We start from the raw sequence: 27,427 nt of genomic DNA, 5'->3' as shown, positions 1-27,427 counted from the left end.
ACAGAACTTTTCGCTTCGATTTTTCGTGATCTATGCAGCGGTATAGAGATCTTCAAAGTATTTTTTAACACCCTGTATATGAAACAAATACATGGAACCTGAAATAATAATAATTTCCATCTGTAATATGTAATGATTTCAGTCGTTATAAAATTGACAGGAATCTTGATTCTAGAACCAATATAGAAACCGTAATCGAAACCGATATAGATTGAAATGTCTGTCACTTGTAACTAGATTACAAATATTCATGTATTTCTAACGGCTGAAAGTAGAAAAGCCATCCTGTAACCTTATGCAAGATACAAGGAATCGATACGACGATAAAATTAAATTTTTGATTACGTTAAAAGACAAAGTATCATAGAAAATATGTAAATATCGTAACTTTTTCCAACCCCTGGTTTTACGTTACAGCAGGTTAGCGCCAGAGCCAAAATTGTTGCCTCAGGAAGAAGTGACGTACGCGGAGCCGGTGTTGGTTCCCCAGCCTCCAAAGTCACACTCACCGAAGGGCACGATGCGGAAACCACCACCAACACCGACGGAAACGCTGTTCCAATTTCCCGACGGTTACGGGTTCCGTGGCCCGAGGGATAATTTCGGTACCTTACGGTCCCACCAGGGCGACGCGTATCGGCGCAACGACGGGTTCGCGACCACCCGTAGCGTGAAGAAGGTTTATCTCTGAGAAACGAGCGAGGAGGGAGGTGGCCGTCACCGGAGCTTAGGACGGCCAGCACGCAATCGTCACAACGCGACGACAGCGGGAAGGAGTAGTCGCGCTGTGACGTCCGGAGGACAGTCGAATCGCGAGCTCGCGGGCCCGAGGGCGCTAGAATCACCTACGCCGCCCTCAAGCGTTTCGTCCAGTTCTCCGTCACCTCCCTCCTCGTCACCATCGCCCACCCTCGTACCGATCGCCATGAGCGGTGGTTCCCCTCCGCCGCCAACACCGCCGTGCAGTTTCATTTATCGTTCATAGTCGTCGTCGTCGTCGGTGTCGGCCTCCTCACCGCCGCCGTCGTACTCTGCTTCTTGTTACGCGACGCCAGCAGCCGGCACACCGTACTACGGGCCAACTGCTCGTTGCGATCCTTTGTAATTAAACGCGCGCGGTTCGATTACTCGAGACCCGCCGCGGCACGTTCAAACACGTTCCCGAATTTTTCCGTTTCGTTGCAAGTTCCTTGCGTTCGTTCGCTTACAGTCCTCGTTTTCGTTGCATTTCACACGGTCAGGTGTCGTCTACGGCGCGACGAGAGTCACGACCGACGGGAGTATAACATGGAAGAATTCTCTCGCGTTTCTACGAGCAGAGAATTCGACAGGATAACCAGCGACGTCGCGATCTCCGTCGATTTTTTAAATCGATCGTTCCCTCCCGAAAAATAAAGCGCGTCTATAGTATTACGGCAAGGTTTCTTCTCGTGAAGTCAATTAAAAGAGACTATCGTCGGACTCGACTTGCGATTTTTCTAATGTTGTAATATTTAACGCGAGTGATCGACAGTGCCATTATTGTTCGCGTAATACTATCGCGTGCCTCTTGAAATTGCGTAACGGATGAATCTGGGTGTCTTGCTCGATCGAGGTAACGAGGAAATTTCGCTCGTCGACGAGGAAACGGATAATTAGAGGAAGGTGGAAACTTGTGTATGCGTGTGTATTTATTATCGGACTAGACACCGTGACCGTAGGAACACGATCGTTTGCACCCTGTACCGATCGCGGAGATCGCCACGTTGCCTTTTGGGGATGGCTCGGTTGATCGAAAACAAAGACTCTCTTACCGCGGTCCGAGAGAAACAGTTCAGATACCGTCGAGAGTATTCCTAAGTTTTTGTCGTACCTTTCGGAAACGCGCATTTCATCGGCTGCACATATACGGGAGGAGAGCAAGGAGAGAGACTTCCTTCGACGAAGGAACATGAAGAGAAAGGAGAGAAAGAGAAGGAAAGAAGAAAGAGAGGAGCGAAAGCACACGAGGCTTGTATGTAAATAATACGTATATACAAAGAAAAGAAAAAAAAAGATAAAATAACATATACAACGGTTTAAAAGTTATATGAGCGGCAGATGGGAGATAATGGAAAGAAAAATCAGTCCATCTAAGAGATCTTGGGCCCGATGGTACACGTAGACATCTATCTTAAAGTGCTTCTTATTTCAGTGTGTTTAGAAGTAACGCGTATGTGATATATACTATATGACACGAGGTGTTTTTCTAGGCGTTCAGAGAAAGAGGGTTGAGAAAGCGAGATGAAGAGACGGTGCACAGCAAGAGGGATGCACACCTGAATGACTCTATTTTTTTCTTTTTATTTATTCCTGTTCGACACGCACACGATACACCGAGTATACACGACAAACGGACAGGTACGCTTGTCACTAGATTTCTCCTGATCACTTTGCCAACCGTATCGGGTATTTAAAAGCTGAATAACAGGAAACGTTCATTTCAAATTTATCGTTAACCGATCGGTTGGCAGAGTGTTGTTACTGATTTCATCGGTTACTCGATCGATAGATCGATGCTCTGAATCGAGATAACGAAGACCCGCCCTTATCACACTGACCCCCTTGAAACGGTAAGACTGAAAAGATTCCCCGAAAAGGGCGGGTCCCTCTATCCGTTCTTAGAGTAACATTTAGATCGGCATCGAACGTGGTTTCCTTTCTCGACACAGTACAAATATTCATCGCGTTCCTTCGAACAGAATTAATCTCCATTTTCGCGAGCCACGAATGCAGGTTTCGAAAAAATCGCCGTGAAGGGCTCCTGGGATTTTGAGAATTGTCAGGAAGGTTTACGAGGAAGAAAAAGAGTGATTAAAATTTGAATAAAAGAGGGTAGAAGAAATCTGGCATTCTACTTGCGAAGCGACAGTTTGACGATAGAAGGGAACTCGATTTACACGTACACGCACCCACACACAGAGACACTGAACCCACACACATAGAACACGCGTATAGACTGAAGGCGTGGAAATTTCACACGTTTCAAAGCTGCCATGTATAATCGAGCCGACATTGTTCTGGTCGTTTGCAGAAAAAAAAAAAAAAAAAACGAAAAAAATGAAAAGAAAAATATCCGATTGTATGTACCTCCGGTGTAGGTAGCGTATTTTTAACGGCTTGCTTTCTCGCGTCGTTCGACGAGGTACGAACGTTTTTCTAAGTTTGATACGACGAAAACGAGATTCGCGTTTTATTCCGGTTAAGGTTCAACTGAAACATCCCTGTTACGTGATCTTATTCGCGAATGGAAGACTCAGGCACGATACCAAAGATATTACTCGTAAACTAGACACACCCGTTGGTCATTGTGATGATGATGATGATGATGATGATAATTGAAGAGGCGCACAATACGTTTAGGGATGGTTGAAGGGCCCCTCGCACAAAATCGAACCGCAAGAAAAGGTTCGAAGGCAATGAAACGGCCTCAGAACTAACACACCAGTTCTTTTACCCTTCGTTCACGCCTCCTTTTCGAATTTCTATCCTTTACACGTTTACTGCCCCATTTTTACGATTAACCCCTTGGCCTCTCGATTTTTATTGCACTTGAGCGCGCTAGAATTATTATTAGCAACAGGACAAACCTAACCCAGTCCTAATTCGTTACTTAAACGCGAGAGCAGACGGGAATATTTGAAATACTGTACATAATTTTTCTTTGGAAACCGTCGGCGTCGTTAATAGCATTTGAAATTTTAATTAAAAATTTAATTACGCCACGAATAGCATTTATTTTAGAGTATAATATGAAACGCGAATGCCGCTCAAGGTTATAGGCAAGGGGCTAATAATACTTACCTCCATTTTATGTGTTCATTGCGAGATTAAACTTGCTATTTTTCGTACTTTTAACCGCAAGAAACGGGGGTGTAAACGAGGGGTCAGATCAATTTCAAACGATCAAATGAAAGAATCGAGGGAAACGGTGAACGTTGGAATCAAGTAATGCATGAAAGGCTGCGAGAGATATTTTTCGAAACGATAGCAGCTTGGAACAATAAAACCATGGGACAAAGTTAATGGAAATAAGGGTGGGAAAATTGTGGTAAAGAGGTCAGAATTCTATAATCTAAATATTATTAAAACGAACGTTGATAATACTTGTAATAAAAGTTAAAAAGGGACAAAACGGGGGAGGGAGAATTCGACGATGTTAAACGTGTTCAAAGAAGCTCTCGCGCGTTCGTGTTAAGAAAAAGCCAATAAGGAACGGATTCCATCCAAAATACAAAGAAAAACAAAGAAAAAAGAAGATTGATTCGCAGAGTCGTTTGTTGCGTGAGCGAATTTTTGTTTCTTTTTTTCTTCCAATGATGGTTAATTGAATGAATTCAAAGAAAGAGAAACCTTTCCTAAAAAAAAAAAACCTACCAAAAAAGTTTCCGTTGTCGATGCGTCGCGAGAAGCGGGACGCGATGATTTTCATGCATTATTTCATTTCAATCGCTTAGAAGAGCCCGAAATTTTTTTTTTTTACTTTCCTTTTTGGGGTCTGTACATTTCTAAAGGTAGAGCACGAGATGAAGCGAAGAAGGAAGAAAGAATAGAAGATGGAAACGAGAGAGAATGCGCGTGTGCTTGAGCGTGGAAAAGTTTAGCCAGTTATTATTACGATTATAAATTGATAAAAAAAAAAAATTAGGTAGATACTCGGAGCGTCCACGTTTTGATAGGGAACGTCTCCGATTAGAGAACGCAAGCATGTATGGGACAAGAGATTTGACGATGAAAGCTTAGACATAAGTAGAGGATTAGCAAACGGTATATATATAAATATATAAATATATAAATAAATATAAATATAAATAAAAAATATATATATATAGAACGCTTGAAACGTATATTAATATTATAACTTTTTATAAATATATTTTTCCGTCGAAGTCTAGCCTAGTTGGATACATACACGGTTATTAACGACTATTAATTTATCCGATCTTGATTATTAATATCGAGGATCTAGCGTTAATTCGAACACATTTTAGACGTCATAGTTTTACATGATAGGCAAACGTTGTACGAAATTGTAAGCGAAGAGGGGGGGGGGGGTGGGGGTTAAAAGAGGGAAGAATGATAAAGATGAAACACATTAGTACCTAAAGTTATGAAAAATTTAACTACTAGCGTTGAGCCATCGCTGAAAAAGGGTTCCGGTGTCGATCGTTTCGCGATACGTCGATCAAGATTTCGTGTAAATCCTTGGACGAGTGACATCGTTCGGGGAAATTGTTAAGAGTGCGAGGTAAACCGATCGATAGGATCGCGAAACGATCGGGACCGCTCTTTTTCGCGCTTTGTAATTAAGTGAGAAACAAAAAGAAACAGAACACGAGCGAGAAAAGTTAGCGATTTAGATGAGAGGAATGAGAGAGCGAGAGAGAATGCGTATACACGTATAAAATAGTCTGACATTGTACGCGGATCATTCGTTTCTTTTCTCTTCTTCTGTTTCCTCTTGGTTTTGCCAGAGAAGAAGATAGAGTGTGAATGAAAAAGAGAAAGAAACGGGATTTAAGTAAAAGAACGAGAGCCCTAGGTTCTTCTACGCACGAAATCCACCCCGGTAAAAAGAATGAAATATGTTTCACTACGACTGTCGGGTTCTCGTTCGTTGCGCTGATTACCGCATCTAACGCTAATTAATAATTACCGATAACTACCAAGTAATAATCATACTGTTAACTAAAGAAAAAAAAAAGAAAGGGAAGTAATAAAAGATCGCGATAATGCCGGATGGTGATTTTTAAAAAGGGTGAAAGAAAGAAAGGAAAAAAGAAAAAGAAAGAAAACGAAGGACACTATATAGGTATTTATTATCAACGACAAAGTAACGAGAACATAACACGTATTTTGCTTCTTCCTAATACAGTGCCGTTTACGCTATTTTTTACTGTAACTGATAGAGAAACAAAAGAAGAAATTCGGCCAAGGGGTGTGCGCGCGGCATACCAAGAGGGGGTGAACGTGTCGCCACCCTTTCAACAAAATAAACCGCGAAACTGTGTGTGCGTACGTGTATGTGTGCGAGTGTGTGTGTGAGAGAAAGAGAGTATGCGAATGAAAGTAAGAAAGTACGAAAGAGCAAGAGCTTTGTGGAAAAATCCTTCGAAATATGCGACTCTGGCGCGTTTGATCAACCTGTAAAAAAACAATTAAGAAAAATCGAGGCCGATTAGTCGATACTCGTAGCGCTTTGTTAACGACACTGCGGTTCCTTTTTGGAGCGTGTTCGCGTAACTCGTGAAATATCGTAGAATTTACGTCCTCGTCCGTCACGAAACAGCCGAACTGCTCTCCGTTCAATCTCGACTAATTCGCCTCCCTTTTTTACCCGCGCTGACATTTCTGTCCCTTTGCACGGCCGAGCACATCCACTGTCAATTATACAAGGAACTAAGCGGCGTAATTTTTAGTCGTTCAGTCGCGTAATTCTTGCAAACTCTCCCCTGTCTTGTAAACTTTTTCTTCCCGGTTCTTTAGTACGGCGAAAAAAAAAAGAAAAAAAAAAACGGGCTACCTAAAACGGCCGCGTCGCAAAGGGACAGAAATATCTGATTTTCTTCTTTTCGATGGAACGAACGGAGTCACGATTCGAGGAGGAAACTAAGAAGGGAACGAAAGGGCCTTTCGCTCTTGCGCGATTCGAGACGATGAGAGAATGCGAATCAGTATGTATGGGAGAAATGAGAAAGAGAAATTTTTTCACGCGACGTTCCAATGCCGCGAGAAATTCCATTTGTTCAAGGCGCTCCTCGGCACGAGGTTCGCCACAAGAGGGGTCGTAATCGATTTTTAAAAAAAGAATATATAGTAACCGGGAGGATGAATAATAATTAATGATAATATTAATAATACTAATAATAACTGCATTAATACCGACGGTATATTATTGCCGATAATTATATTGTAACGACACGAGAATTATATTATAATAATACTCTTTATAAACGCAGAGGAGAGTGATCGATGAACGAGTGAAAGTACGAAAGAAAGATAGAGAGAAAGGTATGGAAAATGATGAAAGAACGAGAGATAAGTAGTGTTTTTTCGCAGTAGGCTGACGGTAGAGACACGGCACGTCTAATATTAACGAACAAATTTAAAAAAAAAAATAATAATAATAATGATAATGATAATTAAAAAAGTAAAGTAAAAAAAAAATATATCATAACGCGAAAAAAAGGTACTGTAGTGATTTACTATCGGCTGACACGTAGTGTGAATGCTGACATAGGAGAAGCATGCTGGCGGCGAGTGCTTTTGTGCAATTCCGAGATGAATGGCTCGCTTTCCCGATTCCTTGTCTTACCTTCGAAAATACAATTTTTGCTCCTATGTACTTACAAACTTGTAAACTTTTAAATTTACGCGGCAAGAAAAAGAAGGTCCAGAAATCTGTAGGGACGGTGTCCTGATCGATAACGACAAAGACAATTTCGTCTCGCGACACTTGCTTTGCCATAAAGAAAGAGCTAAGAGAAAGCCAGAGAGAAAAAAAGACTCCTTTCCATTACCGTATTGCGTCTGTTATGCCTGACATAGTTCGCTATTAAAGAAAAAAAAAAAAAAAAAAGGGAAGAACAGGATTCTCGCGAGGGATGTAAAGCTCGGTGAAACTTAGCGAAGAACCGGATGCGGGGTATGACGAGGAAGGGAGAGCGAGCCGGAGAGAAAGCTCGTGGAGAATGGATACGAAAGATGGAGAATAAGGATTAATCGAGGAAGATAGAGAGAAAGGGAGAGTGTGAGATAGAATGAGAGGGTGGCGAGCGAGGGTGAGAGAATGAAGAGGAGCGATTGTAGATTCGGAAAGTCACTTAGCCAGCAGACTGCTGTTCATAGTGCCCTGTTATAGTGGGTTCCCTAGGCAGAGCGGCAGAGACATGATCGAAAAATGAAAAACGAAAGGGTTGAAAAGAGGAAAAACGAGCTTGTCGAAGGGTAAAGTACACACGGTAGGGGGAGAAAATACGAGGATGAATTTCAAAGTCCTTTCTTTTTATTCTGGAACGAAAACTTTGATTTGAGATTTGTTTTTCTCTTTTCGATAGATTTTAAAAAGGTTCTCAATGATACCAGAAAATTCTTTTTATGTATCGATGAATTGGAAAAGGTACGATCGCTCGTGAAGGTGATTTATTTGAAAAAAGATGTCTCAATGTTGAGAATATTTTGAAGGGAATGGATTTGAGGAACGACAAAGTGCTCCGCTCTCTGCCCACGGGACCCTGATCTATTTTTCAGAATACGCTATTGTGATTATTACTTATATGATAACATTTAAAGAAAATAACAAAAAAAGAAAAAAGAAGAAACCACTAAAAGCAGAAAAAACACCTTGTACTATTGTTTATTATACGATTCTGACGATGATTATTTGTAATGTTAATAATCTATATTAACGATAATTACCGCATTAATACCATTATTATATTTAGTACTATTTAGAGAGTGAGGCTGCTACTATATTAATGAATTAAGTACTAAGTAACGGATTAAGTAATTCATTAGACTTTATATATAAATATATAAATATTACTAAAAACATACTCTTCGCGTCGAACTGCGTTTATCGGTTTTTCTCTTCGTATACACGTTGATTTCCTATACATATACGGAAATATATATATAAATATATATATAAATATAAATATACATAAAGTATTTAATAATCACAGTACGACTGCCTCTGACTCGACTTATTTTCTTTTCCGGCCGCGCTTGTTCAGTCGGCGTTTACGAGAACGGTTCTTTCGTTTTACCTATTTACATTCGACGACTACGTTATTTTATATATCGTAATAGACATAGACTGTACCACGAAATATTAAGTAAAAATAAATTTGATTAGGTAATACGACGATGTTTCATCATTTCAGACTGCCATTATTCAACCTTTGCAGTCCTTTTCCAGTGCTTTCTTCTCCTTCTTCGGTGCAGATTATGCGGTGTGAAATAAAATATAATTATAGGAATGTGCGAGAACCCGATATTACTGGCTCGGGCGAACCTAATTATCTAATTATTATAATTAGATTAAATGTGGTACGACGCAACAGGAAACAGGAATTTATGCTATAGGGGGTAAGTATTACAAACGTCTTCATTTTTGTCCACCTTTATTTAATCGTAGCACATACTATTTCAAAGATTCGTAAGTACGATGTAGATAAAAAAGTACAAATATTTACAAAATACTGTAAAAAAGAAATCGATTACAAAAACGCGTAGGGATATGAGAGGTCGTTTTCTTTTCGTTTTAAAAATGGATCTTGCGTTCGCTGCTCGCTTATATCGTTCCCACCGTGTATGACTAGACATCAGACGTATATAATAGGTCGCTTTGTTAAAAAACACCTTTTCTTTTCTTTTCTTTTTTTTTCAGTCTGGGTGTTCTGCCAACCCTTTGTTCTCCTCTTTAAACCCGTTGCCTCGTAAACACCATGAAATAAATCCTATCCATAGAATAATGAAATTTTCATTAATATATCAGACATAAATTACAAAATTCAAGACTTTATAAGACTAAAGTTTTATACTCCTGTCGTTTGAGTGATCAATAACTAAATATAAAATACTGAATCACTAAAGGCAAATAATTCACGAGGCAAGAGTTTAATAATTACTTAAGGGTTGACAATCGCAACACCTGATAGATTCGATCGGCGAATGATATGAGAGCACACAGTCAGAACTCGTCAGAATTGAATAATGATTTACGAAATGTCAGCGAAGTGGCTGCAAGGTATGTTCCTAACGTACTTTATATTACAAGAATATTCCTTGGCCTATTACTGCGAACATTTAGGAAGCATCTGAACATTCAGGACGTTTGCAAGCGAACGTTGCTCGTCGATCGATTCCCCCTATCAATTATATTCTCTCGTGTTTCAAGATTCGTATTAACCCTTTTTGATCGTTGGATCATCCTTTCCAGAGAAAAGTTAAAAAAGAAAGGAATAATTTCGAAAAATCGACGACAACGTTCGGGACTCTTGCAAAATGTGTAGGCTCGTAGTGGAAAAGAAATCGATAGCCAAAAGCTTCGATCTCTTCTCACGGTGCCTTCGATACGACGAAGGAGGGGGTGTACATTAAATTAGGGAATGGTCATATTTGCTATGATTATGAGAACCTTTAACGTTACAGAGATTACTCGTTGGCAGTGTTTACCTTAGCGTCTCGTACATCTAGATGCGTATATGATACATTATATATTTTATATGCGTATACGTGTGCAGAGCTGAGGAATACTTTGAATACTGATCGATCTTCTTTCACATTTTTCAACATCCTGATACTTGGTATTGTAATTAACACGTTGACTGCCAAGTAACACATATTTCACAGACAGATGAATTTCTATCAGAACACCATCGAAATAGTATATTAATTTTATCAAAAACAAAATTACTATTTGATGAGACTTTTAAGAAGTTTAGAGCAATTGTTCTCTGGAGATAATTTGTGAATTAAATTAATTTCCAACGCGTTAATGTGGCAATCAGAGTGTTAAACATTTTCCTTTTTCCAATTCTGGGAGTAATTGCTCCTGCGTTTCGACGTTGACAGCTCTGTACGTGTACGTATTTCCTCGCGTGAGCTATGATAGTCATCGTATCAGCATATTTAATGCTCTTGATTAACCGTGATCTATAATCTCTCTATGATTCTGTAATGGGTTCTTTTGTAACCTTCGAGCTCTTGTCTAACTCGAAATGGAAATTCCTATGAAGAAAAGAAAAATCGTACAGGCGACTCGATTCGAGTTACCCCTGCGAAATGGAAATAAACGAAACAAAATTGGCTTCGTTGTACGAATTTCGTGATATGGACTGTCGAATCGTCCAGTTTCGAGGACGTTCGACACGACTGATTCTTAATCTATTCATCCCCGAATGCAAAAATAGGCTCTAAGGTAGTGCTCGATATAGAATTTCGATCTTCTTTCAGCCTTGTTCGTGTAGCAATGATAATCAGAAGAATAGCATACCGATACCTCGGGATAATTAAACTTGAATCTCGCGATTGTACTTATAACGAATACCCACGGTATATACAAGACCGTTTTATTTCACCTCTTCGAGTCGATATCGAGCAATCGCTCCTGCCTTTCTTTCCTTCGTTCTTTCGTTCATTCTTCCTCTTCTTCTTTTAATTTCTTGTACGTGGACAAGGTGAGCCAAGCGGTGCGAAACGATTTCCGAGCTCGTAACCCTTTCAGCATTCAATTCTTTCTCAATTTCCATCCAATAATCAAATTAAATCACAGACATAGTAATTGTATCGACACGTCCAAGGTGCTTGCACTGTCCTCGAAGGGTTAGAAATGCTCGTCGTTTCGACTACACGATTCACCCTGTACACCCACACGTCTATCTACAGGGTGTCCCACAACTTTCCTTAGAAACTTTGTCGAACCGTCTAATCACAGACGGTTACTAGTAAAGTGGGTAAGAAATCTATCGGACACCCTGTATATTATACATATATATATATATTTATATATTTATATGTGTTACGTGTCAGACGCAAACGTGTACGCTATATAAATAATTCTTAAGCCTTAGACCTTAACGGAATACAACGAGGGCAGACGTGAATTAGGCGGTTATAAAAACTTGTCGTTCGTTCAACGTTGATATGGTCTTGATACTTTCGTAGCTTGCGATCTCTTGCCTTGACGACAATATATATTTATGTAGCGGTGTTCTTAACGAGTATTCGATGTGCGGTGATCGATATATACCCTATATAATTAAGCGTATGCAAAAGTTTTAGTCTTTTCTAGATTTGAATAAAAGTCATTGGGAAAGATCTATCAAAGAACATTGGAAATTTGGTTTCATAGAAAAGAAATCGAACGGATAAAAATAGACTAAAACTTTTGCATATTCCTAATATATATCGTTACACTGATATTCGATAATAGATAGACTATAATATTGCGTTAGTCGTATAATATTGTAGCGTGTACTGGATCCGTACCGTGTATCCTTACGTTAATCCGACGTTCATAGTCGTTGGAGCGGATGTTTCTTCAGTTAGAAATAAATTATAATCCTTACCGACCTAATGGACGCGACCGAATTACTGTAACACTAGTAATCGTTGCGAGATCGAACCCTGACATTTATCCAACCGTTTATCGTTGTTAAACGTCATTACGCAAACGAATAATTACTTTTGTCTCAGTGTATCCGGATTTTAGAGCCTCGTTGGCGTTGTTCGAGCAACCTACAGGCAACTGTCGACCACGATTTCACCTATTTTCAATACGACCTCGTCGAAGGTGGGTCTGTCTCGTGGATCGTTTGCCCAACACTGAACCTGAAGCTCCTGCAAGGCAGGAGGTGCAGCTTTGTGTGGCTTCCACGCGAGTGTCTGAGATTTCAACGCGATCAACACGGACTCGTCGTTCATCTTGTTGAACGGCAATTCGCCCTGATGGAACATCTCCCATACGAGACAGGAGAACGAGTAGACGTCGCTCTTGGTCGAGTACTCGTCCTCGTAGACCGCCTCGTAGGGCAGCCATCTAAGAGGGATCACTTGGTTCCGGTGTTTCGTGTACTCCTGTTGGTAGGGCTCTTTGGTCATGCACGGCAACGAGATCTTGATCGTCAGGTTACTGGCGATCAGGCAGTTTCGGGCGGCTATGTCTTTGTGTACCAAACGTGTGTCCGCCAGGTGTTTCAACCCTTTCGCCGCCTGGTTCGACAGAGAAAGGATCTGCGCGACAGACAATTGAGGTGCACGGGGAGCTTTCGTTTCCTGGGTCGGGCTGGAGTTGTTGTCCTTGCGAGAAGCGATCAAGAATTGCTTCAGATCGCCCCAATCGGTGTATTCGAGGATCATGTAATCGGGTTCCTCTTCGCGACACAGACCTATCAGTTTCACCACGTTCTCGTGGTTCAGTTTGTGCAGGAGATCCAGGTGGCGTTTAAATTCTTGCAGAGCCGTCTCGTCCTTGGTGTTGGTCAAGCTCTTCACCATCACCAGGCTTTCCTTGTCCCCGTCCACCTGGTACTTGGTCGCGTAAATCTCGCCGAACTCACCGCGACCAAGAGGCTTCAATTCCTTCAAGTTACCCCGAGACACGGCGATCTTGTCGTAGTTCGACTTCGATTTCTTCGACTGATTGCTGCTCTGACTTTGCGCGGTGTCCGCGCCGTCGCTCTTGTTATGGGAATCGCGGTTCTCCTTTTTCTTCCCCGCGCTGGAGTTCATCTTGCTGTTCCCGGTCTCTTTCAGCTCGGTCTGTTCCTCCTGCACCTCCCCGTTCTCGAGTTTCTCTGCGCGATGGTAAGCGTGTTATTTGGAGCCGGTTAGAACGGAATCGTAGTCTGATACGCTTTCGTGGAGCGATCGAAGCGGATAGATACCTTCAGCCTGCTCTTGGAGGTACTGCTGCTTCCTGCGACGTCTTCGGTAACGACAGTACAGCATCAGACCGACCACGAGGACCATGTAGGCTGCGGCTGCGCTCAGAGTGATCGTGACCGTCTTCGTCATCATCGATCCGTCGTCACCGACTTCCGGATCCATGTCGAATCTGTACGTGTCGCCGGCTGAAAATCGAGTTTCCCTGTCTATTTCCCTTTACGTGAACGGAAGACAAAACAGAGGAACTAGGTACTCACCTTTCACGTTCAATTGAACCTCTTCCCTTTTCAGACCGCCGCTGTTGCCCGCTGTGCAGCCGTACTTGCCCTCGTCGCCCAGGTACACTTCCTTGATGTACAGACTTCCGTTTCCTAGCACCTCGAAGCGGGAGTTATTCAGATTGTTCATACGAGAGTCTCTGTCCCATTGGATCGTGGGTTTAGGATCGCCCTCCGCGGCACAGTGCAACATTACCGGGTATCCCTCGATCGCCTCCGTTGGGTTCTGAGGCTGAATAGTGAATTTCGGTGCGACTGTAAGGAGAAACGATTGCAGAATGATTAATCTGTAGGAGAGGGGAGAAAAAGGCGTTTCGTCTCGGGATCGTCTGTCAGACTCCGCAATTCGGAACTTGCATGCCGGGCGACCGCTTGCGAGAACACTGTCGCCGATCATCTCCCGCCGCCATCTAGCGGTCCCCGACCCGAACTAAAGGCGTCCGGGGAGACAAAACCCTTTCTCCTCCTCCACTAAACGCCTACAAATCTATTCTTTTTTTTTTATTTTCCTAAATGGCAATCGAGAAGGTAGTTATCAGACGCGATACGAGTTTTCACTTACTGACTACGTCGATGCTGATCGTGTGGTTGATCGATCCCTGGGCGTTGCTGGCTATACACGTGTAGCGACCCTTGTCCTCCTCGAGGACGCCATTGAAGTGGAGAGTCCCATTGATATCTTGCACGTGCTTCGGGAATTCCTCACCGGCCCCTTCCTTGATCCACTTCACCGTCGGATTAGTGGCACCCTGAGACTTGCAAGGCACTTTGGCCGTCGAGCCAAGCTCCAGCCGCTTGTCCACCGGTTGCGGCGAAAACTTGAGCTTCTCTTCGACCGTCAGTGTAGCCCGCTCGGAGTATATCGAAGGGAAACCTTTCGTCGATATCTCGCACGTGTAGCTACCTTTGTCAGACATCTCGACGCTCTTGAAATGCAGGGTCACGTTGCCGTACTGGTCGGTCACCCGGTGTCTCGTCGGTCCGCCGGTCTCTTTCAAACCTTCCCCGTCCTTCAGCCAACGCACGTGGGTCACGGGCGGTTCCATGCCCGAGTACGAACACGTCAACGTCACGGAATCACCTTCCATCACGTTCAGACTCTCCGGCGAGCTAATCAGCGTCGGTGGTGCTGCAAACATACGCGTTCGGTTGAAGGTAAACGTATCGTTGGATAGTATACACAATGGATAAAAGTTAAGGAGGTAAGCTTACTGGAGATGAGCACTTGAGCAACCATATCGGTCTCCCCGGCCATATTCTCGGCAACGCAGGTATAGTTCCCGTCGTCTTCGCCTATCCGTGCTTTCGCGATGATAAGCGTGTTATCCTGAACGCGCACCGGCCCGGAATCGCTTATAATGTGTCCCTTGGGATCTCTCCAGTAGACCTTGGGGGCTGGAAGACCGGAGGGTTCTAAGCAGCTCACTTGGAGTTCCTGTTCTTCTCCTACCACGGCTACTTGGTTGAGTAGAATGGGCTCGAACGAAGCCGCGGACAGGTTCATTAAATCTGTAACAAACAATTTTTATTTGACACCTTTGTTATTGCCACGAAATTACTTTATGTAAATTACTTAAGATATTCTCTTACAAGCTATTTGAAGATCAACCGTGTAAGCAACGCTGCTGTCTCCCCTTTCCCCTCGACAGGAATAGAAACCTTGGTCCCTGTGCTCGGCCGAGTGTATCAGCAAAGTTCCATTCTCGAAGACAGTTCTCTCGTCGTCGCTTTCCAACGGGCCGATGTCCTTGAAGTACCACTGTACAGAATCCGCGTCTTCGAAGACGCAATGAAGCGCAGCCGGTTCTCCTCGTTTCGCGATCAGGTTCCTAGGAACGACCTTTATCGTTGCCGTGTCGTTACCAGAAACGATAAGAGGGTAGCTTTCCATTTTTGGTGAAGATCCAGCCTCGTTCTTCGCTAGGCAACTGTACATTCCGCTGTCTTCGGGAATCGCTCGGTGAACGTGTAGCTTCTTCTTCTTGATCTCGATCCGATCGGTTCTAACTACCGGCTCAAGGTTTCTGCGAATAATGTTTCAACGTTTCTATACTGGATCGCGTGGAACAGGTGTGCGATTTTGTTTTTCTTGCATAGGGAATATCGTATCTGAATCTAAGCGGAATGAATTTCGCGTAACTTTCGACGCACCCTCGATGAGGGTTGAACGCGAGGCAGGGGCAAAAGGTGAAAATCATGACGACGAGGGGTAAAGGAAAACGTAGCTGGATAATTCAAGGGTAGTTACGTAAACGACGGGTGTCAGTTACGCGAAGGATAAAGTTAGTTCGAAGCTCGGGGTTGGAAACGTCCCCTTCGAGTTGCGGCTTTTCCACGATCGTCGGCCCGGGGTTAGTTCAGAACGCGCTGGTAAATAGCAGCAAATTATGTAACTAACTTGAACCACTCATATTTCATGTCTCCAGATCCATCGACGTGACATCGAAGTTCGACCTCGCCCCCGACACGGACCGCCGAGGGTAGCTTCGGTTGTTGCAACTGCACGCTCGCCTCGCTGATCCCTGAAACAGAAATTCCCGCGGATCGATTAGGCTACGGTCTTGCGAATAATTTAACGGTCTCCGACGCCGCCGCGCCGCGCCGTCCTGCACTCGCGCGGATACGTGTACAAATTTTATCCGATATTGGTAAATACTTTTAGAGGGTGAATTTCAACCACCACCCGTCTCGTCCATGTAGCGAGACATCGCTAACTCTTTAATTTGCCGTATCTTTTTTACAAAATCTGGAATTAGTAACGTGTTCAGTTTTTTAATTCGACTGCGTCAAACCCTTACGATGTCTCGCAGACACCCTTCTCTCAAATAAAAAACAGCGATCCGGACCATAGAAGCTGTCCAGTAAATAACAGCAGACCGTAAGAACAGGATCCAGCGGTTGGATCTAGAAGGATCATTTTTAAGAGCAAGGTCGTTCGGAAGGGACAAAAAGTCGACAGCCAGGAGAGCAGAAGGGAATCCTGTGAGTATATACGTTCGTCCCTTCCTCGAAAAAAACGTCGCTGCGAGAAAGGCAGAAGGCTGGTGGTTCATGAATCCTTAAAACGCGGCCGAAGTTATTTGCCGACGTCTTTCAACAAAGTCTGGGTAAATTAAGAAAAAAGGAGGAAGAAGAACGCCCCGGAGCGTTTGTTCCGCGCAAACCGGAGGACATCGTCGAAAGTCGTCGCCGAGGGTACTCCTTCCTTTTTACTCCTTCTTCTTCTTCGAGAATCGAACGTCGTCCTGTCGTGGATGCAGGACGAATCGAACGCGCAAGAAACGAGCAAAAAGAATGAAAAGGAAAAAGATCAGAAGAAGAAGAAGAAGAAGAAGAAGGAGAAGAAGAAGAAGAAAAGAGAAGGACAGACGAGATCGACCACGATGTTTTATTCGATTCGATTAAATCCGTGGGTTTCGGAAGGCCGATTCCTTCGCTACGTTACGTGCTCTCTTCCAGGCCGCTCGATCCTTCTTGAACAAAAAGGAACGAGGATGGAATCGAGCTGACATTCTCAGAGAGGGCGAGTAACTTCCACTCTCTGATTCGTCCTTGTTCTTCTTCTTCTTCTTCGTCTTCGGCTCGCCGGCAATTGCTTTCCCTCCCATTGTTCTACGAATGCTCTTTCCCCGTTTTGGAATTCCGCTCTGTAATCGCGCTTTTCATCGCGTTCCTCGACGATGGGATCAATAATCCTGTATTCCAATTCGGAAATCGATTTTTCTTTACATACATAACTCTTCAGCGAGGTCGAGTTGAAAGAAATTCGGTGTTTGAGAATTATTGCAAGATTCGCAACTAATTAACCAACTCATTTCACTCTTATTCGTTCAATTTCTTCCCTAAACTGCTTCTTCCGGACGAGTCTATGAGCCTGCTAGAAATCGATCAGACTTACTTTCGTATTCTTAGCCCAGGATCTTATTCGACGAAGCACAATTTATAGGACGAGTACCTTTTCATATCGCGATAACCACTTGAAAGTAACCTTCGACAAGCAGCAGATTCAGAAGGAGCAGAGATTTCCAAAGGCAGAAACCGCAGACGGGTAAGCTTTCAACGAAGGAGCCAATAACGAATTGATCCCAGGGAGTAAGGAAATTCGAGACAGATATCGGGGGCAACTTACGGACAGTTTACCGGAGACCATGATCGCGATAAGGCTTCCTTCGTTAATTTAACTCGTTACCCTTAGTCCTTCGACTGCATCGATCGTTCATCCTCCTCGGGGCCGGAAAACGTAATTTCTCCCTTCCGTTTCCCATAGATTCCACCGATATCTTCCAAACGGAGCACTCTTTCACGATTACAGTCGTATTTCGATCAAACACGAATCTCGCGTTATGAAAATTATTCATCGAACGCCGAATGCCTTCACAAAGGAAAAGGATTGCACGTCGTTAGCGGGTATATCGTTTCGATTCTTTAATTTCCAATAGGTTTTCCTTTGATTTTCGAACCACCCCGATCGACGCACGGATTCGCAGGGAAAAAGGACGCAGACCGCGATGACCGAATAAAGAAAAATGAGGGGAAAAAAGAAGAAACGAGGGAGAACGGAATTTACTTTACATGGATGCCTGGTTACCCGTGAAATGGAGACGACTACTTCGAGCAGCGCATCCCCGAGGTGGCATTATTAACAGCCGACTGGTCCCGCGCAGCCTGTCCAATCCTTTTACTTTTACCCGCGACGACGCTTCTGCCGTCGACGGCTTTTTTTTATCGCGTCGAACTCGACTCGAGCCGAGCGGAGGCGAGACGAGACGCGTCGAGAGGCTAAGCTTTTCTATAGTTTCTCGGGGAAATGCGACGACGATCCATCCGCGTTCGAGATCAACCCCATCCTTTCTACCACCGTTACTACGAGCTGATTACTTTGCGAATTAATCTTTCCCCGTTAATGCACGTGGTTCCATCCACTCGCCTTCTTTTTCGTTAGACAGCAACGAAGATTGTGCGGGGTATAAGTTATAATATGCTAGAAACACTTTAAGGGCGGATTCTGCGTAAAATAAAATCCATCTTTTTTAATAATTCGCTATGCTGAATGGCTGAATTTTACGTTAACCCCCGAAGCTTTTAGCACTTGTCATACGTCATTCTTCTCGTTTTGATGTGCTGAATACGAATTCAAAAAACTTTCTTACTAATGCATAGAATCTTATCCAAGTGTATGCATCTGTGACACAGTCACAAGCATAACTGGCCTCTTTTATTACAAATAAACAAGTTGCTGGAGGTCCTAACATAAGTTTCTTTCGAGTACCCACTTGACCATCTTCAGTATGTCCTTCACTGTCACTTTTCCTTACGTGATTTTTTGAGAAAGCGAAATGTAGACCCATTTGAAGATCTGATAAGGTGTTATTCAGATGGCGTTTCCCTTGAGTAGAATAACATGATAGAAAAGAGAGGGGATTAAAGTGAAATCTCGCCAGAAGTATGTTTAGAAACAGAAGAACAGAACCTTGACAAACAAGGAAGAAGAGTTTCGAAAACACATTTCGTTGTCGATACAACGATTTCGCTTTTCTGTTTCCTCTACCCTTTCCACTTTCGGAGTAACAGGGCCTTGTGGCTGGGCGGATTAAAGGGCGACGTTAAAATGTCCGCGTCCTCTTCTCCGGCATTGAGTCCATTAAGGGGCATTAATCTCGAGGAGTTATCCTCGAGAAGGTAGATATTCGAGGGCTGTCGCGCGTTGTCGGCGTACAATGCGACAATAAAGAGTGACAAAGCTCGGAAGCTCGGAAGGAAAAGAAGAAAAAGTAAAAGATCGCGAATGGATATAAAGGTTGGAGAAAGAGGGAAGGAAGAAACGAGACAAACGGTCGGACAAGATGTTATAATGGTAAGAGAGATGAAGACGACGAAGGCGAGGCGAAAAGAGGCGAGGTTCGCAAGAAGGGCTCGTTTGTAATCGCGAAACTCACTTTGCGTCTCTGAGGTCTCCACGAGATTTTGCCCGACCACTCGACTAGCTTTTTCTCCCTCTTTCTCTCCTCGTTTTACGGGCTTTTCCCTGTCCCTCTCCTTTTCGAGCACCGTTCCTCTCTTTCCGCTACTCGGAAAGCCGTGTTTAAATGCACAAACGAAGCGAAAGATCAAAGACGCCGCCGACAGGGCGTGAGCGAGAAGCTTGCCGGAGCAGAGAGGGAGAGAGGAACGTTTATTATTATCATCGTGTACGAAGCTAACGTCCAACCGCATCCCCACCAACGTCGTCGTTTCTTCTCGCTCCTTGCAGCATCCACTAACCAACCAGTCGAGATTAACTTTCGTGTAAACAGCGAAGAATAAAGCGCGTGCGTGCCGTGTCATGCCGAGCAGAGCCGAGCACCAGAACAACCTAACTCTCCCACTGAAGGCCTCAACCTTGGATCGAACCTCGACCCTGAAATCTTCGACCCTTTCTTCTTCCGGCTCGCCGAACTTCCTTCGCTAACGGCAACACGGCTCGTCTTTGACGGTACGATCGCCAAACAATTTTCGTGGATTCTACGGTTCGAGATTCGAGACGAGCAAGAAAATGAAAAAAAAAAGTATTACGGAGTAACATCCCTGATTGTTACGCGATAATCAATGGCGCTCAACAACGGTTAAGCTTCTTTGCTTATCGATCCGTGCATCCCGGAGGGGGCCAAATTCGCATAGAACGATTTCCAAGAACGTTTAGGAGAGAAAATAGTTGAAAATCAAAAGAGCTCTGTCCCGGGGGAATAAAAAGCTTGGTCGAGTACTAACGAGCCGTCTGGCCCTGGTCGGATGTAACGCGATATTCCTTTTTCCGAGGGGGAGATCAGAAACGGATCGAGAACTCGTCGACAGATGCGTGTAATCTTCCGGGGGAGTCTCGTACGCCACCACACGGACCACCCAGACACGATGCACAGTGGTTTAAGTCGATCCGTGGCCAGACACGACCGAATTAGTAGAGACGCGTTACGCGATAATTATCGAACAATTTTTCTTCGTACCGGCTTCGTACCGGAAACATTAATCGTATCGGGATTACTCGAGCGTGACTCTGAGACGACGAGCCCTTAATTATCGGGGAACCCGATACTCAACGAGAAATCTCATCGATCTTAACCGTTAGTATCTCGAAAATATCTGGAAATATTAAATTTGAAAGGAACTTGCCTGTTCGAAGAGTAAAATAAAGCGTCGGCACCTTCTATACCGGTGTTTATCGTGGTAAACGAACGGAGACTCGGTTCGCATCACGGATCAACGAGCTGGATTAACGATCCGATCACCTAGGCGACTTTCGCGCTTTGATTTTGATTTCCTGTGAACGGAGAAGCCGTCGTTCGTTCCATTCTTAATCGAGCGTTCGACGGAAATCGGACGAGAAGCCGTTTGCACGCTCGATTTCCGTCTTGTAAAGCGCGAGCCAACCGCCGCGAAAGGAGAGCACGCGTCAAAGGGAGCAGTCAAGTTAAGAGAAAAGTCGGGAGAGCAAACGGCAAAAGTGATCGCTTTCGAAGAGGCCTTCTCGACCAACTCCAAGTTAACTCACTACGGCCCTCGCTACTTGCGTTAAAATTTCAATCAAAGAATTTGCTGTATGAAAGAGAAGTTCCGAGGCCCGCAAAAGACACGGTTTTTCCAAAGAAAACGAACGTGGATCGAGGCTGAAACAATAGTTTACGAGTTCGAGGGTTTTTACCACGGCAAAGCCTCGGGCGACTGAAAAACAGCTGTGAAAACAAACGGCGGAAGTGGCTTTTCTTCCGCGAGGAAAGGAACAAAAAAATGGCAATGCGATCGATATGGAACCGATATTGAACCGCGTACTTACGGGGTGGGCGTGAAAAGATCGCAGCAATGGCTCGATTTTCCTTTCGACAGCAAAATGATTAAGAATACGAGTAAATTACACAATTCCAGCCAAGAAGAATTTAATACTCTCAGTATATAAATCTCTCAAAATTAGCATAAGACCAAAAAATTATTAAAATAATTGTTTGATAAACTTGTATTTACTTTATGCGCATTGGTGAATAAAAAGGAACTGACTTATTATTTAATTTAAAATAATAAAAATGTGAAACACTGCGCACTACAGCAGTCTAACGCACTTTACTGGTAATAACAGATTGCTTCGATATCAAAAACTATACCCCATTACTCATTGGCAGTAAGTGTTTCGAGCTCATCCTTGCCATATTACAGCAACAAGTGGAGCAGCAAGGAACGGTTGATTTAGCCCTTCTCTTAACACTAGATACGACAGCTTCACCACCAAACCTGGTGGGGCCATCAGGGCCCCCGGCGTCGGGAGTGGAGGCTCCAAACGCCTTTGCACGCGGCTCAAGTAAAAGCCGGCACAGGGTGCGACCCCCAGTGTCGGCCACATGCTAGGTACCCAGATGGGTACCAATATGGCAGGCGTGGAGGACCCCGGAGTAACATACATAAGGCCCCAGAGCCCTCCTTTAGCGCCAGTGTCGATCTGCCACTCCCCCGCCACCCTCCCCTAGTTATCACACTGGCTGTGCTCTCTGCATGCAGATCTAATCCCAACTGGGGGCGTCTGGGACCCCATAAATCATGTCCCAACGAAAACAAAGGCATGTCCAGTCTTTTACATCTGTAATCACTAGGACTGGTAAAGCAGGCAGGACTGTCATACCGACCGTACTCTCGACAAGCAGCCCTAACTTCACCTGGGGTTGTCTGAGGCCTTCAAAATCACGGTCCACTCGAATTAAAATTTTCCACGGATCTGCGCGTAAACGAGGCAGCTCCCGAGGGTTATACGGGAACAACGAAACCCTTCTATATGTACTTCTATACTGAATGTGCGCGTTGTAAAGGCCAACGTTGTTACATAAAAACGGAAAGAATAATTTTCCTCAGCGAATTGTGAAACGATTCCCGCTAAAGGGGCATCGGCCGAGAAGCTAAAAGCGTCCCGTTTCAAATCTAATATCCCTCGAAAAAGACAAAGCACACTCCCCTTGGAGATCGTTTACGTACATTGTAAACCGAAAAGCACATGAAAGAATGCCGCCAAAGGGGTGACGGACGGCAGCTGTTGGATAGAAGCAGACAGTGAAAAGAGAAACCGGCGAGAAGGAAAGCAGCAACAGCAGGGTAAAAAGGACGGGGTCCTGTTTTCCGCGTGACGCGTCTCTCCCGGAGCGATTCCGTGCTTCCTACAGAGGCCAGTGTTTATCCTAGACGCGCAAACAAACCGCGGTTTTCTCTGGAAACCTTTGGTCGAGAGAAAGAGAGTACCGAAGCGCATGCCATGCTTCGGGACGAGTGGGAGAGAGGAAGTAACGAGTCGACCGCCTAGCTTCTGTTGAATTATTAGCGGATTACGGTCGCGTCGAGGAACCTGGCGAGCTTCGTTCTTTCGCTCGAGGGACGTTAGCCTCGCGAACGGCGCGAAAAAAAAGAAACGAGAAAGAGCAAAGAGAGTCGAGAGAAAACGGGCCGTTGGGAGGAACAGAGGTGGAAAGAGATGAAAGGGTAGGCGAGCTAATTCGTCGACAGGAGTGTCGGCCAGAGACACCGCCGCGGTCTATACTCGTTTTCAGACACGTTGCGGGGAACCCCCGATGGACCCACGTCCAAACTAGCGACGGCTCTAAAACGCTTCCGAGCGATTTCGTTTCTTTTCTCTTACGGTATCGAGTCCTTTCGGGAAGCTATTGTCAAATTTTAGTCAGCAACAGGCTCTCACGAATAACGTGTTTTTGAAGAAATCACAGAAAAGAATCCATTGTTGCGTGAAACCCGAGCTTCGACGCTTCTGTTGGATGTAATCACTACGATTATTCATTAGCGCAACGAATGCCCTCTAGGGAGGGCTTGCGCGCACTAATCTGTATGTATATGTCTTTTGTTCTATGATACATTCCTATCATTCTTTTGTTCTAATTCTCAATGCATCTACTAACAAGGGGAACTACTCAAGTGTTACACTCACTTATTAATGAAACTTTGCCAGCATGTAGAGCTCGTCGAGCTGAACACGCCTATACCCCCTTTTGGGGGCAGACGGCTAATTGTTTAAAAGATATTAACAATTACAGTTAGTTACTCCTTACATTCTGAAGTATGACAAACTCACACATACAACTCGCAATTTAGAGATCCACGGTTCAAATTCTTGGTTCCCAACATTTTTTTTTTGTAATGATAATTGGTCTCTTTTTGAATAACTATTACATAAAAATTATCACTAAAAAAAAAAAAAAAAATGGGTACCAAGGATTTGAACCGGGGACCTTCAGATTGCGAGTCATGGATCCGCTCCGTGGTTAAACACATGACTCGCAATCTGAAGGTCCTTGGTTCAAATCCTTGGTGCCCATTTTTTTTTTTTTTTTTTTTTTTAATGATAATTTTTATGTAATTGTTATTCAAAAAGTGACAAACTACTAATCTTAAATCTTTTTTGTTTAAACATATAATATATATGGCTACCAATCTACAAAGTTTATTGTATTGCGATTATTCACGCTTATTCCAAAAATTCCTAACAGCTTCAAAAGACATTCTTCGGCTAAAATTACTTATATTATTACCTCCAGTCGACGCTCTGGTATTTTCTCCTTAAGAAAGATTTCCCTTTGAAATATCCTCTTTACGCGTAAAGAAACGCTCTGTAAATGCCTATACCCTTTAAGCGCCGGAGCTTATCAATGGAAACAGAAAGAAACAAGTTCCAGGAAGCCTATAAAAAAAGAGTACGGCGTTCCGTGTCTCTAGTGAGGTAGCGATAGAAGAAAAAAAAAAAGAAAAAACTCCAGACAGCTCGAAGCGCCGAGAGATCAGATAAAACAACCGGTAAAAAAAGCATTGTGCTCGATGTTCGCGTAACTCCGAGAAGCATTGTCGTAAGTAGCGAACTATCTTTGTATAGACGGCGTGAAAGTTGATCCGTCATCTGGTCGAAAAAATTCTTCGCTGTGCCGGTGCCTTTGTAACTTGCTCGACGACTTAGAAAAGGAGGGCGACACGCAAACGAAGGGGATGCACGATTTTCGTACGATTTTTCTTGGAATTCTTTATTCGAGAATGAATGAAAGTAGCTCGAACGTCGTTACATGAATGATAGGAAAGAGATAGCTGATTTCTTCAAATTATTAGGTCATTAAGTATGAAACGTCCTAAAGTACCAAGTTCGACACTTGATATCTCTATTGTTTCACTTTGATCGTTCTTTGTGTTTTTTCTATTCGGTAGGTACGTCTTTAGCCTTTCAGAAGCACGTTTCAGTTTGTGATTATCTGTGGAACTGCCTTTTGCAGATTAAATTCTGTAAACCATGGATAAGTGAAAAATTCGCGTTATTTTCGAATATGAATTCCGTCGTGGAACTAATGCAGCGCAAACAGCTCGAAGTGTCAACAAATTGTTTGGCAAAGATGTAATTAATGAACGCACAGTACGTCGATGGTTTGAGAAATTCCGATCTGGCGATTTTCATCTTCAAAATGTACCACGCGGGCGACCTGAAAGCAAATTGACAATGAACATTGAAAAATTAATCAGCGAAGTGTTTATTAGATCCCTATTATGGGATCAGAGAAGTAGTGATCATCACAACAGATTTATCTTAGATAAATTATGGGAGATTAGGATCTAATAAACACTTCGCTGATTAATTTTTCAATGTTCATTGTCAATTTGGTTATGAATAATAGCAAAAATTATGGATAGGTATTTGTTTATCGTCGCTTCTATCGTTATGAAGTTGTCTTATTATAAACAAACCAGAGATATTTTTTCGCAGCTATTATCATTGCTATGGTCGACGCTCTTATCGTTTATCGACGCTCTAACATAAACGTACCCTTACGGTTTCTGCGAGACAATGTAACGCGATTATTTTAACGATCTTTCGAGAACGAAAAAAGAGGGTCGCAGTATCGCGGTGGGGTAACCCATATAAAAAAAAAGAAATCGCAACGGTCCCCAGTTAGTTGGACCTCGCCCTCGTCCTCGTTCGTAGCGAGAATCATTTCAATAAACTATTTTTCTTTTTCCGTAAAAAGACTCGTTTTATTTTCCTCGCGACTCGGTCTTGGCCTCCTACATGTTTATAATAATATGATCACCCACTGTATATCCACACTATCGGTTCGATCACAGTCCGCTCTCGGTCCGGTAAAATCTTACCGTACCCATACTGCCACTTTCGAGCCGCTCTCGATTTGATAGTCAATTATAAAAAGTCTTTTTCGATTGTACTTTGGGCATTAGTACTTAGATGCAAATTATAAATTTACTACTGTAAATATAGGTTCATATGGAAAAAATAATGATGATGGTATTTTCGTGAACTCTGCTTTTGGAAAAAGTTCACAAAGTTGCAAATTGAATGTTCCCGAGGATTCTCCGCTGTCAGGATCAAATACAATAGCACCTTATATGATACTAGGTAATGAAACATTTCCATTAAAGAAATATTTAATGTGGCCTTATCTAGGATCAAAAAGTATAGAAGATATTGAAAAAAAAATATTTAATTATCGATTATGCAGAGGAGTGCATTTGGAATTTTAACACAAACCTTCAGAGTTTATTGTAGAAGACTCATAGCTGATCCTGAAAATGCCACTACAATTATTTTAACGACATGCATTCTGCATAATATTATTAAAAATAATCGATCTTAAATTGCGAAAAGAATTTGGAATACATTGAGACAAATCATGTAAACAATCTATGAAGACAAGGTGGAAATGTACATATAAGGTAAGGCGTTTCAAACGAGAGAGCGCAATCACGCTCCAGGAAAATATTCTTCGTGAGTGATCGGGACCGGACCGGGACTGGAGCGTGATCGGATCGGAGCTGGAACGGACGCATAGTATGAATGCGCTCATAGATTTACATTGTATTATATTTTACTGGACCGAGAGCGGACCGTGAACGAACCGAAAGAGTGGCTCAAGTGGCTATTCTTCGCGATTGCTCGGGATCGATGCGGGATCGGAGCGGGATTGGAACGTGATCGGATCGGAGCTGCAGTGTATGAATACGCTCATAGATTTACATTGTACTATATTTTACCGGACCGAGACCGGACCGTGACCGAACCGATAGTGTGGATCCGGCCTTACGTGGTGATTATCTGCAGTGCTCCAATCGCTGACCCAGTGTCGTAAGCAAATGGACGCCTAAGTATACATTCCTATACACACACGTTGCCAGTAAATATCGCCAGGAAATCGTCATAAGCGATTGCTTTCAAAATAAACAAATCTCCAGTTAGGATTTCCTTTGATCTTGTTTCCTCTTGAACCGTATCGCTCGCGGCATTCTTCTTTCGTGGAACTCGAAACGATAGCGACACGGCCGAGGCAAGATAAGCGGAGGAAATACGTTGTCTACACGCTATCGAATGTGTGCAAGCAGGATCGTGAAGATCCAAGCAAACTGCGAGGAGGAAGCTAACTGGAAGCGTAGATGATCGCAGACACCGTATCGCCATCGTGTGCGGTGCTACGGTAAAGGATATAACCGTAAAACGGAGTAAAATAGGAGCTGCATAGGATGTACAGGCGATTTCAGAGAAAGAGCAAGCATTTAAAATCATGAACGAAATTTCGTTGAAACGGGTGATCTGTGTTAACGAGTAACAGGATGAGTGTACGGTGAAGAGAAAAAGGTGAAGTGTGAAATGATCCCTCTAAAAGAAACAAGTGTGAACATGAATGAAGGTTCGTACATTCGCAAAATACTATAGAAATCTCATTCGAAAAAAGTAA

General features: G+C 43.3%; 2 protein-coding genes across 3 annotated transcripts in view; one reads left to right on the top strand and one right to left on the bottom strand.

Annotated features, from left to right (window-relative positions):
• Sema1a (semaphorin 1a) overlaps positions 1-7,597 on the top strand; it is a 145,495-nt gene extending 137,898 nt beyond the window's left edge. The window contains exon 11 of one of the 2 annotated variants that reach the window (XM_034317200.2): positions 418-7,597. In XM_034317200.2, coding sequence (XP_034173091.1) covers positions 418-691 — 274 coding nt within the window. In that variant the 3' untranslated portion in view covers positions 692-7,597. The remainder of the gene's footprint in view (positions 1-417) is intronic. The other variant, XM_034317201.2, reaches the window with a different exon arrangement.
• A 4,383-nt stretch (positions 7,598-11,980) lies between these two features.
• LOC117601004 (tyrosine-protein kinase-like otk) overlaps positions 11,981-27,427 on the bottom strand; it is a 35,282-nt gene continuing 19,835 nt past the window's right edge. Inside the window, exons 3-9 of the mRNA XM_034317191.2 lie at positions 16,087-16,210; positions 15,279-15,712; positions 14,901-15,197; positions 14,251-14,817; positions 13,668-13,943; positions 13,410-13,595; positions 11,981-13,319 (exon numbers count right to left, since the gene is read on the bottom strand). Coding sequence (XP_034173082.1) covers positions 12,262-13,319; positions 13,410-13,595; positions 13,668-13,943; positions 14,251-14,817; positions 14,901-15,197; positions 15,279-15,712; positions 16,087-16,210 — 2,942 coding nt within the window. The 3' untranslated portion in view covers positions 11,981-12,261. The remainder of the gene's footprint in view (positions 13,320-13,409; positions 13,596-13,667; positions 13,944-14,250; positions 14,818-14,900; positions 15,198-15,278; positions 15,713-16,086; positions 16,211-27,427) is intronic.

The sequence above is a fragment of the Osmia lignaria genome, chromosome 16, assembly GCF_051020975.1.
Source record: "Osmia lignaria lignaria isolate PbOS001 chromosome 16, iyOsmLign1, whole genome shotgun sequence".
In the NCBI taxonomy this organism is placed as follows: Eukaryota; Metazoa; Arthropoda; class Insecta; order Hymenoptera; family Megachilidae; genus Osmia; species Osmia lignaria.
The sequence above is the reverse complement of the archived record's forward strand: the minus strand, read 5'-3'. Positions and strand labels throughout refer to the sequence as shown.